Here is a 17,214-nt window from a genome sequence, read left to right as displayed (position 1 = left end):
GAAGCGGTGCGTTGGTGAGCACCCGGGATCCGAACCCGGGTCGCCAATAGCGGAGCACGTGCACTTAACTGCTAAGCCACGGGCTGGCCCTGCAACCTATATTTAAAGATTTTATTTATTTATTTTTTCCCCCCAAAGCCCCAGCAGATAGTTGCATGTCACAGCTGCACATCCTTCTAGTTGCTGCATGCGGGACTCGGCATCAGGATGGACGGAGAAGTGGTGCCTCGGTGCGCGCCCGGGATCCGAACCCGGGCCACCAGCATCAGAGCGCGCGCACTTAACCACCAAGCCACAGGGCCGGCCCCCTGCAACCTATATTTAAAGGTGGGTTTTTTTTTTTTCTCAAGGCTTTCATTTATTAAATCATTTAATCTCTTGACATCTGTAAGAAATAGTTCCAGTTGTTTGTAGATGAGAGAACTGAGGCCAGAGTGGTTACACAAATAGCCCAAGGTCCCATGAATAGTAAATGGCAGATCCAGGATTAGCAAAAAAACAAAATAAAGAACTCGAGACTTGAGACTTGAGGCAGTCTGGCCTCAGAAGCTGTCTCCAAAGGCTGCGCTTTTCATACCACTGTGCGCCCCTGCCTCGGGTCCTGTGGGCTCAGCACCCAGTCCCCTTCTCAGCCCCTTCTCAGCCACGGGCCAGGCCGCTCTGGCCTGGGCTATTGAAGAGCCTGCTTGCTGGTAGCCTGTGATCTTCTACCTCACAAGGCAGGACCAGGACATTTCCTGAGGCCAGCAACCCCTATGATTTCCGTTGTGAAGAGATTCAAGACCAAATACTCAACCTGGACCGGAATAGCCTCCCCAGACCCCTCTTGACCCCACGCATTCCCTGCTCACATCACCCAACCCAACGCTCTCCTGCCTCCTGTCTCCCTCACCCCCTCTTCCTTTATCAAACTTTTATCCAGCCTCAAATACCGCCTCTGCTGCAAAGCCCTGCCTGACCCCCTGCCAGACTCCATTGCCCTCTCCCTTGTGCCCCCACGGCTCTGGGCCTCTGCCTCTGGCTGGGCTGACTTCACCCCTGGGGTTACTGTCTGTAGTGTCTGCGTGCATCCATGTCCTCTGCTGCCCTGTGATCCTCCAGCCCGGCACCATGTCTTATTCATTTCTAGGTCCAGGGACAAACAGGGCGGGGTGCAGTGTGAGCCTCGATACTGATATGAACAGAGTGACCCACAGTATCACTTGGTGATTCAGGGCAGGCAGAGTCCGAGTGTCTTTCTGTTCTCCTGTTTGTCCTGCTGTAGCAACCAGAAATGGGGAATGATTCCCAGATTGTCAAACCCCAGATTGGCTGCACTGGAAGGGCCAGAAGAGGTCACCTGCATTCATCCTTTATCTTTTTTTTGTTTTGTTTTGTTATTTTTTTATTGTGAAATTTTTGTTGTACATTATTGTTTATCAGTCACCATATAAGTGCATCCCTCCACCCCTTGTGCCCACCCCCCACCCCACTAGCCCCTGGTAACCACCAAACAGTTCTATCTGTCCATGTGTTGGTTTATCTTCCACATATGAGTGAAATCATGCACTGTTTGTCTTTCTCTTTCTGGCTTATTTCACTTAACATAGTACCCTCCAGGTCCATGCGTGTTGTTGCAAATGGGACGATTTTGTCTTTTTTTTTTATGGCTGAGTAGTATTCCATAGTGTATATATACCACATCTTCTTTATCCAATCATCAGTTGAGGGACACTTGAGTTGCTTCCATGTCTTGGCTATAGTGACTAATGCTGCGATGAACATAGGGGTGCATAAGCTTCTTTGGATTGTTGATTTCAGGTTCGTTGGATAGATACCCAATAGTGGGATAGCTGGATCATAAGGTATTTCTGTTTTTAATTTTTTGAGGAATCTCCATACTGTTTTCCATAGAGGCTGCACCAGTTTGCATTCCCACCAGCAGTGGATTAGGGTTCCCTTTCTCCACAGCCTCTCCAGCATTTGTTGTTTTTTGTCTTGGTGATTATAGCCATTCTAACGAGTGTAAGGTGATATCTTAGTGTGGTTTTGATTTGCATTTCCGTGATGACTAATGATGTTGAGCATCTTTTCATGTGCCTATTGGCCATCTGTATATCTTCTTTGAGGAAATGTCTGTTCATTTCCTCTGCCCATTTTTTGATCGGGTTGTTTGTTTTTTTTGTTATTCAGTTGTGTGAGTTCTTTATATATTACGGAGATTAATCCCTTGTCAGATATATGGTTTGCAAATATTTTTTCCCAGCTGGTGTGTTCCCTATTCATTTTGATCCTGGTTTCATTTGCCTTGTAAAAGCTCTTTAATCTGATGAAGTCCCACTTGTTTATTTTTTCTTTTGTTTCCCTTGTCTGAGTAGACATAGAATTCAAAAAGATCCCTTTATGGCTGATGATGAATAGTGTACTACCTATATTTTCCTCCAGGAGTTTTATAGTTTCAGGTCTCACCTTCAGGTATTTGATCCATTTTGAGTTAATTTTTGTCTATGGCGAAAGAAGATGGTCTACTTTCATTCTTTTGCAAGTGGCTGTCCAGTTTTCCCAGCACCATTTATTGAAGAGACTTTCCTTTTTCCACTGTATGTCCATAGCTCCTTTGTCAAAGATTAGCTGCCCATAGATATGAGGTTTTATTTCTGGACTTTCAATTCTGTTCCATTGATCTGTGTGTCTGTTTTTGTACCAGTACCATGCTGTTTTAATTACGATCTCTTTGTAGTATGTTTTGAAGTCAGAGATTGTGATTCCTCCAGCCTTGTTCTTCTTTTTCAGGATTGCTTTAGCTATACGGGGTCTTTTGTTGCCCCATATGAATGCTAGTATTCTTTGTTCTATTTCTGTGAAGAATGTCCTTGGGATTCTGATTGGGACTGCATTGCATCTGTAGATTGCTTTAGGTAGTATGGACATTTTAACAATGTTTATTCTTCCAATCCAAGTGCATGGAATCTTTTTCCATTTCTTTATGTCAGCATTGATTTCACTCAGTAATGTCTTATAGTTTTCTCTGTATAGGGCTTTCACTTCCTTGGTTAAATTTTTTTTTTTAATTTTATTTATTTATTTTTTTCCCCCAAAGCCCCAGTAGATAGTTGTATGTCATAGCTGCACTTCCCTCTAGTTGCTGTATGTGGAACACGGCCTCAGCATGGCTGGAGAAGCAGTGCGTCGGTGCGCACCCGGGATCCGAACCCGAGCCGCCAGCAGCGGAGCGCACACACTTAACCGCTAAGCCACGGGGCCGGCCCTCCTTGGTTAAATTTACTCCTAGATATTTTTTTCTTTTTGTTGCAATTGTAAATGGGATTGTCTTCTTGAGTTCTCTTTCTGTTAGTTCATTGTTGGTATATAGAAATGCGACTGATTTCTGTAAGTAGATTTTGTACCCTGCCACTTAGCTGTAGTTGTTGATTATTTCTAATAGTTTTCCAATGGATTCTTTAGGGTTTTCTACATATAAGATCATGTCATCTGCAAACACGAAAGTTTCACTTCTTCATTGCCTATTTGGATTCCTTTTATTCCCTTTTCTTGCCTAATTGCTCTGGCCAGAACCTCCAGTACTGTGTTGAATAAGAGTGGTGAGAGTGGGCACCCTTGTCTTGTCCCTGTTTTCAGAGGGATACTTTCAGTTTTTCCCCATTGAGTATGATGTTTGCCGTGGGTTTGTCATATATCGCCTTTATTATGTTAAGGTACTTTCCTTCTATACCCATTTTGTTGAGAGTTTTTATCAGAAATGGATGTTGGATCTTGTCAAAAGCCTTCTCTGCATCTACTGAGATGATCATATGATTTTTATTGCTTGTTTTGTTAATGTGGTGTATCACATTGATTGATTTGCAGATGTTGAACCATCCCTGTGTCCCTGGTATAAATCCCACTTGATCATAGTGTATAATCTTTTTAATGTATTGCTGTATTCGGTTTGCCAATATTTTGTTGAGGATTTTTGCATGTATGTTCATCAGGGATATTGGTCTGTAGTTTTCCTTCTTAGTATTGTCTTTGCCTGGCTTTGGTATCAGGGTGATGTTGGCCTCATAGAATCTGTTGGGAAGTGTCCCATCTTCCTCTATTTTTTGGAATAGTTTGAGAAGGATAGGTATAAGTCTTCTTTGAAGGTTTGGTAAAATTCTCCAGAGAAGCCATCTGGTCCTGGACTTTTATTTTTTGGGAGGTTTTTGATTACTGTTTCAATCTCTTTACTTGTGCTTGGTCTATTCAGGTTCTCTATTTCTTCTTGGCTCAGTTTTGGGAGGTTGTATGAGTCTAGGAATTTATCCATTTCTTATAAATTGTCCAATTTGTTGGCATATAGTTTTTCATAGTATTCTCTTATAATCTTTTGTATTTCTGTGGTATCTGTTGTAATTTCTCCTTTTTCATTTCTAATTTTATTTATTTGAGCCTTCTCTCTTTTTTTCTTGGTGAGTCTGGCTAAGGGTTTGTCAATTTTGTTTATCTTCTCAAAGAACCAGCTCTTTGTTTCATTGATCCTTTCTACTGTTTTTTTAATTTCAATTTCATTTATTTCTGCTCTGATTTTTATTATTTCCCTCCTTCTGCTGACTTTAGGCTTTGTTTGTTCTTCTTTTTCTAATTCTGTTAGGTGTAGTTTCAGGTTGCTTATTTGGGCTTTTTCTTGTTTGTTAAGGTGGGCCTGTATCGCTATGAGTTTCCCTCTCAGGACCACTTTTGCTGCATCCCATATGAGTTGGTACAGTGTATTTTCATTTTCATTTGTCTCCCGATATGCTTTGATTTCTCCTTTAATTTCATCAATGATCCACTGGTTGTTTAGTAGCACGTTGTTGAGTCTCCACAGCTTTGTCACTTTCCCGGTTTTTTCCTTGTAGATGATTTCTAACTTCATGGCATTATGGTCTGAAAAGATGGTTGTTATGATTTCAATCTTCTTAAATTTATATAAGCATGCCTTGTTTCCCAACATATGGTCTATACTTGAGAATGTTTCATGTGCACTTGAGAAGAATGTGTAATCTGCTGTGTTTGGATGGAGTGCTCTGTATATGTCTATTAAGTCCATCTCATCTAGTTTTTCATTTAAGTCCATTATTTCCTTATTTATTTTCTGTCTGGATGATCTGTCCATTGATGAGAGTGGGGTGTTGAGATCCCCTACTACTATTGTGTTGTTGTTAATATTAAAGGTGTGTTTTTTAAATGTCTGTAGAGAAAAGTTTTATAGAATCACTGCTCCAAAGCAGCAGGATACATTTTTTTGTTAGCCTAAGCCAGGGTTCAGGAAGTAGAGGAAAGAATAGTCTCGTATAATAGCCAGTAGGTTCCCTTCCAATCTTGTGATTCTACCATAACTCAAGGTTGGCCTTTTCACAACAGCTCTCCAGCCCCAATTCCTGGTAGCTTGTGGGTGGAAGGGTCAGGAGTCTTTGTGATTTCTGGAAATACCCAAAGGTGTGCTCCATGGGGAAGACCTAGAACCTGCTGGGTCCCTACAAAGACCCAGGATTAGTTCCCATGAGAAAAGAGAAGGAAGATAATCAGTGGTTTTAAATGTACCTGGGATTTGTTTTAATCAGGTATGATAAGACGCACAGACAAGGAAATGATAGTCATGAAAGAAGTTTTTCTACTCACAGACTCACCCTTAGAAGCAGGAGGCACAGCATGGCATGCCACTCAGGGCGATGTGGGGAAGCACCAGGGTTCGTCAGGAGGCAGGAGAGTGAGGAGAAAGCATGGGCATGAGCCTTTATTGTGGTTTCCATGGGAAGGAATGGGCGAGGCAGGGTAAGCAGGTTTAGGATGGGCTAGTTTGAATAATTTCAATGGGCACTGGGGCATAGGAGCTGTCCCTAGTTGTCTGGTATGGGGCCCTGAGATGATTAGGGCAAGGGGATATGATAAGAGCTAGACAGAGGAGGTGGTTCGAATTGTGGGCTCCGGATTGGTTAGTCTGTGTACAAAAGCTGTTTGCCATCTCTAAGAATTGGCTAGCCCTGGAAGGGGTAGTGTCTCCTCAGTCAGGGAAGCCCCAGGTGCCAGAGCATCAAGAATACAGAAAATAAGAAAATACAGTTAATATAATCAGTAATACAAAATTTAGCAGCCTTAAAATCTAGCCCAAAACATTTAGCAAAACCATTTAAATAGCCTTTGGTCCATTTACTCTGCAGAACATGGCACCACTGCCCTGATTTCAATCATTGTGGGTACCAATTAATGTTATTATATTGCAAGGCTATAGATTATATCCTTTTAGGCATTCAAGCCATTCTGAAATTACATGTTCTTAGGCAAAAACAGCATATGTATGTGGCTATGTGAAGTCCATTTTCTTATAAATACTGGGTCAGAAACCTTACCTCATCTCATGCTACAAAGGATTTCTAGCTGTGCCATTAACTGAATGGTGATGGGCAAGTCACTGAGCCTGTCTACATTCCCCACCCCCTCCAGCAAAGTGAGGAGCTGCTCTGGAATTCTCTGAGTGTGGGGAGACCGTGGGTGGACTGTCCTCCAGGAAACAATGATGAGGTCTTAAAATCTCATGGAATGCGCCTTGCGCTTTTCCAGCAAGAGGTCTGCTGCTGTCAGCTACTAGACTGACAGGCCCCGCCAAGCCTCCCTTGGAAGGTCAAGTGTTGAAGTCCTAGGGCATGCTAGAAGAAACTTGGCAAGGGTCATGCATATTAGGCTTTGTGCCAAGTTATCTTATTTAAACTACACATTCCCACAAGGCAGATGCTGTTATTATTCCTCATTTCATAGTTGAGAAAACAGGACATGAGATAGGTTAAGTTGCCCAAGGTCACACTGCTGGGAAAGGGGAACCCATATCTGTCTCACTTCAAAGTATAAGAATTAGACTTATTTTATATAATTACATAAGTGAAGACTAGATCAAAATAAGGGCAAAATATAGGGAGACATATTCTGTTCAATATTAAGTGGGACTTTTGAACCGTGATCATTAGGCGAAACCACAACGGACTGCCTTTTTTTCATTGGAAGGGTTCAGGTACAAGTTGGATTACCATTCTTTCAGGGATGTTACGGAGGGGAATCCCCAACTGGCTGAAAATTGGACTAGACACCCTCTGAACATCCCTTTGAGCCCTAAAATTCTAATATAATTCTAAGATTCTGTGATTTGGTGTCGCCCAGGAAATTCACACACAGCAGTTGGAGACCCCACCACCAGAGGGCAGTGTCTTCACATTTGCAAACATGGAACCAAACGTGGTTCCCATGGAGCTGCCTAGAGAACGCCAAGTTTAGAACCATCACAAGGGTGATATGGGCCCATGTGAGTTTGGAGAGGGATCCACCAACGGAATATTAATATCCCTTCCCTCTCCAGCCTGAACAATGGTTTCTGTCTGCCCATGGATTGGAGAGAGGTCAGAGTGCCGAAAGTGAAAAGGAAGACACCATTTCCAGAAAGCTGGGGAAAGGTGCATTCAGAGGGCTGTGAACTGGCAAGGAGCCCACATGGTGCTGGCCCTTCCACCCCTGCACACGGACGACTAGGGAAGAGAGGAGAGGAACAGGGTCGAGGAGTGTTAGAAGGTGACAGCAGAAACCCTGTCACATCTTGGGAAGGTTGAAGGACCCAGGAATATCAGCCTGGAGAAGAGAAAACTTGGAGGGACCGTGAGAACTGTCTTCTCTTGAGGTTGTTCTGCAGGGCCCTGGGTATCAAAACCAGGATGAGCAAGTGGATACCACTAGAGGGCAGGTCTCAGCTTGATTAAGGAAGAAATTTCTGGCAATATCAGGAAGTTCGAGCGCTCTGCTTTGGCAGCCTGGGGTTAGGGGGTTCGGATCCTGGGCGTGGACCTATACCACTCATCACCCATGCTGTGGTGGCAACCCACATACAAAATAGAGGAAGATTGGCACAGATGTTAGCTCAGGGACCATCTTCCTCAAGCAAAAAGAGAAAGATTGGCAACAGATGTCAGCTCAGGGCCAATCTTCCTCACCAAAAAAAAAGTAGTAATAAAATAAAATTTATATAAATGCAAAGGACCCAGAATAACCAAAATAATCTTGAAAAAAGAAGAACAAAGGTGTAAGACTCCCATTTCCCAATTTCAAAGCTTACTACAAAGCTACAGTAATCAGGACAGTGTGGTCCTGGCATAAGGATAGACATATAGATCAGTGGAATAGAACTGGGAATCCAGAAATAAACCCTCACATTTACAGCCAATCCATTTTCGACAAGAGTGCCAAAACCGTTCAATGGGAAGAGAATAGTCTTTTCAAAAAATGGTGCTCGGACAGCTGGCTATTCACATGCAAAAGAATGAAGTTGGTCCTCTACCTCACAGCATATTCAAAAATTAACTCAAAATATTTTTTTTTTATTTTTTTATTTTTTTTGTGTGTGTGAAGAGATCAGCCCTGTGCTAACATCTGCCAATCCTCCTCTTTTTTTGCTGAGGAAGACTGGCCCTGGACTAACATCCATGCCCATCTTCTTCCTCTTTATATGGGACGCCTCCACAGCATGGCCTGACAAGCAGTGCGTCGGTGTGTGCCTGGGATCCAAATTGGCAAACCCTGGGCCTCCGCAGCGGAGCGCACACTTAGCCGCTTGTGCTACCGGGCCGGCCCCGGCAATGAGTTTTTAGACATGACACCTAAAACACAAGCAACCAAAGAAAAAAATAGATAAATTGGACTTCAAAATTAAAAACTTTTGTGCTTCAAAGGATATTATCAAGAAAGTGAAAAGACAACCCACAGAATGGGAGAAAATATTTGCAAATCATATATCTGATAAGGGTCTAGTATCTGGAATATGTAAAGAACTCTTACAACTCAACAATAAAAAGACAACCCAATTTAAAAAATGGGCAAAGGACTCAAATAGACATTTCTCCAAACAAGATACACAAGTTGCCAAAAAGCACGTAAAAGATGCTCAGCATTATTAGGCATCATGGAAATGCAACTCAAAACCACAATGAGATACTACTTCACATCCACTCGGGATGGCTATACTCAAAAAGACAGATAATGATAAATGTTGGAGAAGATATGGGGAAACTGAAATCCTCATACACTGGGAATGTAAATGGTGCAACTGCTTTCTAAAAGAATCTGGAAGTTCTGCAAAAAGTTAAACATAGAGTTACCATATGATCAGAAATTCCACTCCTGGGTATATATCCAAGAGAAATATAAACATATGTCCACACAAAAACTTGTATATGTTCATAGTGACATTATTCATAGTAGCAAAAGGTGGAAACAACCCCAATGTCCATCAAGTGATGAATGGATAAACAAAATATGGTATATCTAAACGATGGAATATTATTCAGGAATAAAAAGGAATGAAGTACTTACTGATCCATGCTATAACATGGATGAAGCTTGAAGACATTACACTAAGTGAAAGAAGCCAGTCACAAAGGACCACATATTGTATGATTCCATTCATATGATACGTCCAGCATAGGCAAATCCAAAGAAACAGAAAGTAGATTAGTTGTTGCCTAGGGCTGGAGTGGGGGTGGTAGGGAAAAATGGGGTGTGACTGCTAAAGGATAGGGGGTTTCTTTGGGGGAGCGATGAAAATGTTCTAAAATTGTAGTGATGGTTACACAACTAAAAACCTTTGAATTTTTCCCTTAACATGGGTGAATTGTATGGTATGTGAATTATATCTCAATAAAGCTGTTGCAAACACACATACACACATACACACATACAAGCCACATAGTGGCAATAGCTAGGGCTGGGGTCAGGTTTAGCCCAATGTCTGCAGAGTCATCGGGCTTCTCCTCCCAGTGGCTCTGCCTACAGCCCTCTTAGAAGGAGTGATTGTGGGGGATGTTGTAAACTCAAGTAGCAATAGTGCAGGAAACTTTCAGGCAGACATATTAGGCACGGTGCCAATGTGGATAGTCCCAAATGTGTTGATCTTCTCAGAATCACAACAAATCACATTTCTGCAAACTAAGACCTAGTGATGAGTCCAAAAATTTCTTGAAACCTCAAGCAGCAACATTAGTCACTGAATTAAAAAGAAATCTCCAAATCCAGCATTCCTTGGCACTCCAACATATCAATTCTTTTCCATGATGTATTGGATGTCTTCTGAAAGTTCATGAATGCTAATAGTAACTTATATCTGTATGGCTTTCCAGGTTACAATGTGCTTTCAAATCTACAATCTTATTTAATCACCACATCCCAGAGAGGTGATGTGGAAGCTGTCATTATTCTCATCTGTTAGATGGGATAATTGCACCTATCTCGCTGGGGATTTTTCCAATATTTTTTTATTGTGGTAACATTTACATAACGTAAGATTTACTGTCTTAACCATTTTAAGTGTACTGTTCAGTGGTATTAAATACATTCATAATGTTGTGCTACTATCACCACCATCCATCTCCAGAACTCTTTTCATCTTGTAAAACTGAAACTCTATACCCATTAAACAATAACTCCCCTACTTCCTCCTTCCTCCAGCTCCTGGCTACCACCATTCTACTTTCTGTCTCTATGATTTGACTACTCTAACTACTTAATATAAGTGGAATCATACAGTATGTGTGTTTTTGTGACTGGCTTATTTCACTTAGCATAATGTCCTCAAGGTTCATCTATGTTGCAGCATGTGTCAGAATTTCCTTCCTTTTTAAGGCTAAATAATATTCCATTGTATGTCTATACTACATTTTGTTTATTCATTTATTAGTCAATGGACATATGGGCTGCTTCCATGTTTTAGTTATTACAAATAATGCTGCTGTGAACATGGGTATACAAATATCTCTTCGAGACCTGGCTTTCAATTCTTTTGGATATATACCCAGAAGTGGAATTGCTGGATCATATGGTAATTCTATTTTAAATATTTGGAGAAACCCCCGTATTGTTTTCCACAGCAGCTGTTCCATTTTACATTCCCACCAACAGTGCACAAGGGTTCCAATTTCTCTACATCCTCACCAACACTTGTTATTTTTTGTTTGTTTGTTTTATTTTTATTTATTTTTTTGTGAGGAAGACCAGCCCTGAGCTAACATCTATTGCCAATCCTCCTCCTTTTTTTCCCTTTGTCTCCCCAAAGTCCCAGTAGATAGTTGTATGTCATAGCTGCACATCCTTCTAGTTGCTGTATGTGGGACTTGGCCTCAGCATGGCCGGACAAGCGGTGTGTCGGTGCACGCCCAGGATCCAAACCTGGGCCGCCAGTAGCGGAGCGCACGCACTTAACTGCTAAGCCACGGGGCCGGCCCCATTGTTTGTCTTTTGGATAGTAGCCATCCTAATGGATGTGAGGTGGTATCTCATTGTAGTTTTGGTTTGCATTTCCCTAATGATTAGTGATATTGAGCATCTTTTCATGTGCTTATTGGACATTTGTATATCTTCTTTGGAGAAATGTCTATTCAAGGCTCTTGCCCATTTTTGAATTGGGTATTTATCTCATGGATTTTGTGATGAATCACTGAAGTACTATATTTCAAAGTGTTTGTAAACCAGAGAGTGCCACGTTGGTATAAGGTACTATCATTATTCCCAATTCACAGATGAGAAAACTGAGGTTCAGAGAGGTTGACCTAAATTGCCCAAGGTCACATGACTAGTAGGTGGCAGAAACCCAAATTTATGGACTCTGCTCCATCATGCTACCTAAAGTCAGCCTCCCATCCCATCAGCCCCATATCTCGTAGCTTCAAATTCCTCTTCTTTCTCGTGGATTCTCCGGTCGATGTCAGCTTTAATGAGCCAGTTCCAGTTGAATTCGAATCACCTTGCTCTCTTCAATCTGCCAGGAATTTAAGCATTCGTCTTTCTGGCCAAGCGGGTGTGTGGCCCCTGGCCCAGGGTCCAGCCCCCAAGGTGATGGCCACGTGGCTATCTCCAGGGAAGACTCAGTTTCCTCCAGGGCCACCTGGAGTTCTTCCTTCTCCATCTCCAACTTTTTCTTCAACTTCTGCAGCTCATACACACTCCGTCCTCCCTTGCCCAGCTAATCAATCAGTTCCTTTACCTCCTCTGAGAAAGAGATATTCTCAATACTAAGGCACATGAGGACTATCCACTTTCCAGGGTCATGACACGTGGCACAGACATTCCTCTGTAGGACCCAGAAGTGGGCACTCCTAGCCTCGTTGTATCAAAAGAGAAGCAATATACTCCAAGTCATAGACTCGTGGAGCATTAGGGCTTGCACATGGAACAACAGTGGGTTCTAGCTCCTTTTTTTATAGCTGAGAGGCTGAGGCCCAGGGAAGAGAGAGCAAGCACAGCGGCTTTGGGGCCAGTGCCCAGGACTCCTCGGGCCTGTCAGTCCTACAAGTGAGGCCTTCCTTTTTCAGAGAGCCCCCACCCGATTCTCAAAACCAACTGCACAAGAACACCACTGGGAGGATTAGAGCCTTTCTGGTCTCCTTCCTCAGTTGGGAGACCTCTCTGTTGCACACCCAGAGGAACTCTGTGGGACCCACAGCACCTCAGAGCAGGTACACATCTCAGCCTGCAACCAGAGGTGTCCAAGAAGTAAAACTGTCTTGATTCGTCTATTTTTTTTAAAAAGATTTTATTTATTTATTTTTTTCCCCCCAAAGCCCCAGTAGATAGTTGTATGTCATAGCTGCACATCCTTCTAGTTGATGTATGTGGGACGCGGCCTCAGCATGGCGGGAGAAGCGGTGCGTCGATGCGCGCCCTGGATCCGAACCCGGGCTGCCAGGGCAGAGCACGCGCACTTAACCCCTAAGCCACGGGGCCAGCCCTTGATTCATCTATTTTGATGTCAAGCCTCCTTGAGTTCAGAGAAATCTCATTTAATCTACCTGGGGTTCTAAGTTCCAGGGAGTTTCTGGAGAGCATTGGTGGGCATCATCGAGGTCTCAGCTGTTGATGTCCACCAGTGCTGGCATCACTGACATGCCCACGTCCCACATGGCCTCCCAACATCTGTCCCTGGATATAGTGGCTGTTTCCAGAACATTCTCTACTGCACTGCTCTGGGACGGTGAGGAATGCTGGGATGTTGCCTCATACTCTCTCAGCCCAGGCAGGCTGCTTGGCCATTCTCCTCCACGCTCGCACCAGGCTGGGGCTACTTTACAAGGTTTGCCCCTTACCTGGGCTTCACCTGCAAGGTGAGGTGCATATTCCTCTGCTCTTAACCCCCAGGTTACCTGGGAGCTTTGTCATCTGTACCAGGAGCTGGTAGGGGGCGAGGAGGCAGGGCCTGGGTCGTTGGCAGAGGCCTTCAGCAGTGCCTGATCATCACTCCCTTCCTATTTTCCTTCCTCTCCTAGTCCAGGCAACCTTCTTCTGGTTCAGCTGCTCCTCCTCCGTCTTTAACGCATGTATTTACGTTACGCTCAAGTCCTTCAGTACTTACACTTCCCCCCCCCCCAAAGCCCCAGTAGATAGTTGTATGTCATAGCTGCACATCCTTCTAGTTGCTGTATGTGGGAGGCGGCCTCAGCATGGCCGGAGAAGCGGTGCGTTGGTGCACGCCCGGGATCCGAACCGGGGCTGCCAGTAGCGGAGCGCGTGCACTTAACCGCTAAGCCACGGGGCCGGCCCAGTACTTACACTTTTGAGATTAAGAAAGCAGAGGCCTCACACCCCAAACGCTTGGCTCTCAGGATTGTCTCTTCTAAGCAGACAGCTCCCCTGGGAGGGACTTGTAGCAACTCGGGCAGGTTTGGGGACAATCTGCCTCTACTCTCCACTGCAGCGACCCTACATCAGCCACCCTGGGACTCAGATACGATCCTAGGGAGAAAGCAGGGTGGGGTAACCCGAATTGAGGAAACCCTGCATGGACTGAGATTTCCTTTCTGCCACTCAGCAGAATGGGGACCCAAAAACAGTTCTTCAAAGTGAGAAAGAGTGACATCTCTTTCACATTGTCTGTGGTTGGAAATGTGTGCCTGCCACAAAAACAAATATTGCAGTCAAATCTTCAAATGGCAAAATGATCTTCAACAGATAACCCACACTTTTCAAGAAGTATCCAACAGAATGAAGTTCCAGCCTGAGACTTCTATATGTAAGAAATATATAGGCATATTATTTACATATGAGAGATGTAAGGGCTCAGTATATGAAATCTATTGAGCCCTGGTCTGTGCCAGCTACTCTACTGAGAGAAGACTTTACACATTTTATCTTATTTCATTACACAAGCACCTTACAAGGAAGGCAGTATTATTTCCCCATTTTACAGATGAGGAAACTGACGCACAGAAAGGTTAAGTAACTCACCTGCCTGAAGTTATATTGCCGAGTGCCCAAGTGCTTCAACAAAGCACTTGCTAGCCAGTCAACATTTATTGAGCACCTACGGTGTGCCAGATGCTCAAACCCATGGTGTGTGCAGGAGGAAGGGGCCCTGGCTGTGTCTGTGTCCCTGCAGGCCCACCCACCTGCCTTCAGACTCACCCTGCAGGGTCTTGTTCTCCTTCTTCACCGACTTGAGGTGCTCCAGGGACTCCTCGTAGGCCATCTTGATCTTGAAGCTCTCTGTCATGTACATGCGGCACTCCTTCTACGAACAGTCCACCTCCACCTGCAGCTCCTCGTGCTTCTGCTGCCACTCAGCCAGCATCTTGTCAAAGACCTGCTGCTCCTTGTCCAGGGTGGTGGCCGCAGCATTGGCCTAGGGAGAGGTGGGGATGGTCCCTGGGGGTCTGAATTCCCTTCCTTCTGCCCCCCTCCCCAGTAACTCTGGGGACCACAGACTCCTTGGGAATTGGGATATAATTCAACGTATGGAACAAGCATGGGACAGGAAGTCTGGAAAGAGTTATGTTCCAGTTCTAAAACTTTTACTACTAGACATGTGACCTTGGGTAGTCCACCTTATCTTCCCAGACTAGGATTTTCTGAGGTGTAAAATGAGGGATCTGGGCCACAATGGCCTTCCCAGAATTATGACATTCATCTAACTCCTCGTAATGTATTTCTCTATAATGTACTAATATGCATTATACATCATTGTCCAACTCAGAGATGGGTTTGGTATTATTTTTCTTGTGAATCACAGCTAGATTATTCCAGACATTATTTTTCAAAGACCTTTCATCTTTTTCATAACTACCTGGCATTTGCTGCTGTGCAGTATTAGATTTTGTAAATTTCTGCTTAATTTCCTAATTTGGGGGGAGCAAAACCTTTTTGGGTTTTATCTCACATGTATATGACCTTCTACCTACGTGCCCCTGACAGCTGGCATGAAGCAATGGTCCCATCTGGACCTAGATCAGGTTGGCGTATGCCAGTGGAAGGCTTATTTAATTTGGCTAGAGACTGGCAAAGCAGTCTGAACCAGGGAGGTAGCAGGAGCCCGTGTGCAGTGGGCCTGAATACAAACTCTGTGTCCCACTCTCTTGGGCCACCTGTTTCTTCTTGCCAACCCCAGACATGTGATAGTCTCATCCAGCTCTCTGTGGGCCCTTGGACACGGCAAATAGGCAGCCTATGAGCATTTGACCTTCTGACCTTCTCCAAGTCGATGTTGAGGTCCTCAACTTCTGCCTGGAGTCTCTGTTTATTTTTCTCAAGGGAGGCAGCCCTGCCCTGGGCAGTTTCAGCTGTCTCTTCCACTTCCTGGAGCCTGGAGGCCAGTTTCCTACTGTGGATGAGGGCAAGAGGGGCCATCAAGGAAACATAGGAGCCCACGGAGGGGACCTGGTGTGTGGCACTGAGCTCTAGTGTCACGAAGGAAAAGATGCTGACAAAATGGAGAGCATTTAGAGGAAAACAACCACTGTCCATTCATTCATTCCACAAATATTTATTGTTTCTACTCCGTGCCAAGCATTGTTCTAGGCATTAGGGAAACAGCAGTGAGTAAAACAGACTAAAATCCCAGCCCTCTTCTTCTTTCTGGATGGGGGGATAGACAACGCACAACACATAGACGTAAGCACTATGGTGAAATAGAGCAGGGGGGGACATATGAGCAAAGGCCGAGGGAAGGGAGGATGGGGGCCCTGTGGGTGTCAGGGCAAGAGGTTCCCGAGGTAAGGAATTTGAGATTTAGGTTTAGCCCCAGACTGAGAGCCTTGGGGTAGGACTAGGCAGCTCCCAGCAGCTCTAAATAGAAAACAGAAAGGGGCTGGAGGACAGGAGTGGAAGCTTCAGGAAGGCAGATTTAGGCTCAGTGTATAAACAGCTTTAGATAAAGGATTTGTGTCAGCTGGAAGGCACTGTGCTTATTGCTATCACATCACCACAAATTCCAGTGGATGGAGGCACCAGCAAGCAGGCTGGGTTCCCCTCCTCACCTAGCACAGGGTGGCTCACACGTGGGGCTTCCCTGGACACCAAGCCAGCCTCTTCTTAGGCAAGAGAGCAGTTCACAGCCACATTCACGAGTCCACACTTATTTCCTCAGGCCCGCCAAGCAGAGTGTCCACTTCCCTAGTTTGCGAACGGGGAAGAAAGCTCAAAGGAGTTGAGGGCATTTTCCACAGAGCTGGGGAACTGGCAGAGCGGAGACGTTTGCCACTGAGCGTGGTCCGTGTCCTCCCAGCATCGCCGAGCTCCCCCTCCTCAGACCCACCAGGCCTGTGGAGGCTTCCTAAGCACGTCAGAGGCAGAGAAGACCTGCCTGGAGGAGGAGCCCCTGGCACCTGACTTCCCTGCAGGGAGCCTGAGCACTTTAAGGCAGAGGATGTGGGTGAGAGAGCCCTTGAAGATGGAACCTGAAGGCTGGCGATGCACACAGTGGCTATTCTGCTGAGGGCACAAAGTGGGCTCCCCGGCCCAGATATCTCTCCCCCCTTTAAGAGGGGCCCGTGAACTGCCTTCTCCTGGACGTGGCCTTGGCCTCAGCAGTGGCTGACAGTAGTGAGACTCCCAGTGCCCACCCACCCGCTCTGCCTTCCCGGCTCTCCTGGCACAGAGTGACACTCACTTGGTCTCCTCCAGCTCCTCCGTCCTCTGGATGGCATCAGTCGCATACTTGGTCCTCCAGGTGGTCACCTCCGTGCTGAGTTTGGACACAGGCGCTGCAGCTCCGACTTGCCTCCCTGTTCCTTCAGTCCTCCAGCTGCTCCTTCAGCAGGTCCAGGTCGTGCTTGGTGTTGAGGCTCACCATGGCAGCACTGTGCGCCTGTGGGGACTGGATGAGCCTGTCAGAGATCCACAGGGCTCTCCATGCCTCCGGGCCATCACTTAGATGTACATAACCTTGGATCAACAGTACAGCATGTAAAGGGGGGAAAC

General features: G+C 45.0%; 1 protein-coding gene across 1 annotated transcript in view; it reads right to left on the bottom strand.

Annotated features, from left to right (window-relative positions):
* Positions 1-11,655: 11,655 nt before the first annotated feature.
* The window catches only part of MYH16 (myosin heavy chain 16), a 48,110-nt gene continuing 42,551 nt past the window's right edge, over positions 11,656-17,214 (bottom strand). The window contains 8 exon segments of the mRNA XM_087449238.1: positions 11,656-11,743; positions 11,745-11,785; positions 11,876-12,015; positions 14,425-14,641; positions 15,484-15,616; positions 16,904-16,994; positions 16,997-17,027; positions 17,030-17,101. Of these exon segments, the coding sequence (XP_087305364.1) occupies positions 11,656-11,743; positions 11,745-11,785; positions 11,876-12,015; positions 14,425-14,641; positions 15,484-15,616; positions 16,904-16,994; positions 16,997-17,027; positions 17,030-17,101 (813 nt within the window).

This window comes from Ceratotherium simum, chromosome 26 (assembly GCF_057802395.1).
Source record: "Ceratotherium simum simum isolate JZ-2026a chromosome 26, ASM5780239v1, whole genome shotgun sequence".
Lineage (NCBI taxonomy): Eukaryota > Metazoa > Chordata > Mammalia > Perissodactyla > Rhinocerotidae > Ceratotherium > Ceratotherium simum.
Note: the sequence above shows the minus strand (reverse complement) of the source record. Positions and strands in the feature narration are given on the sequence as shown.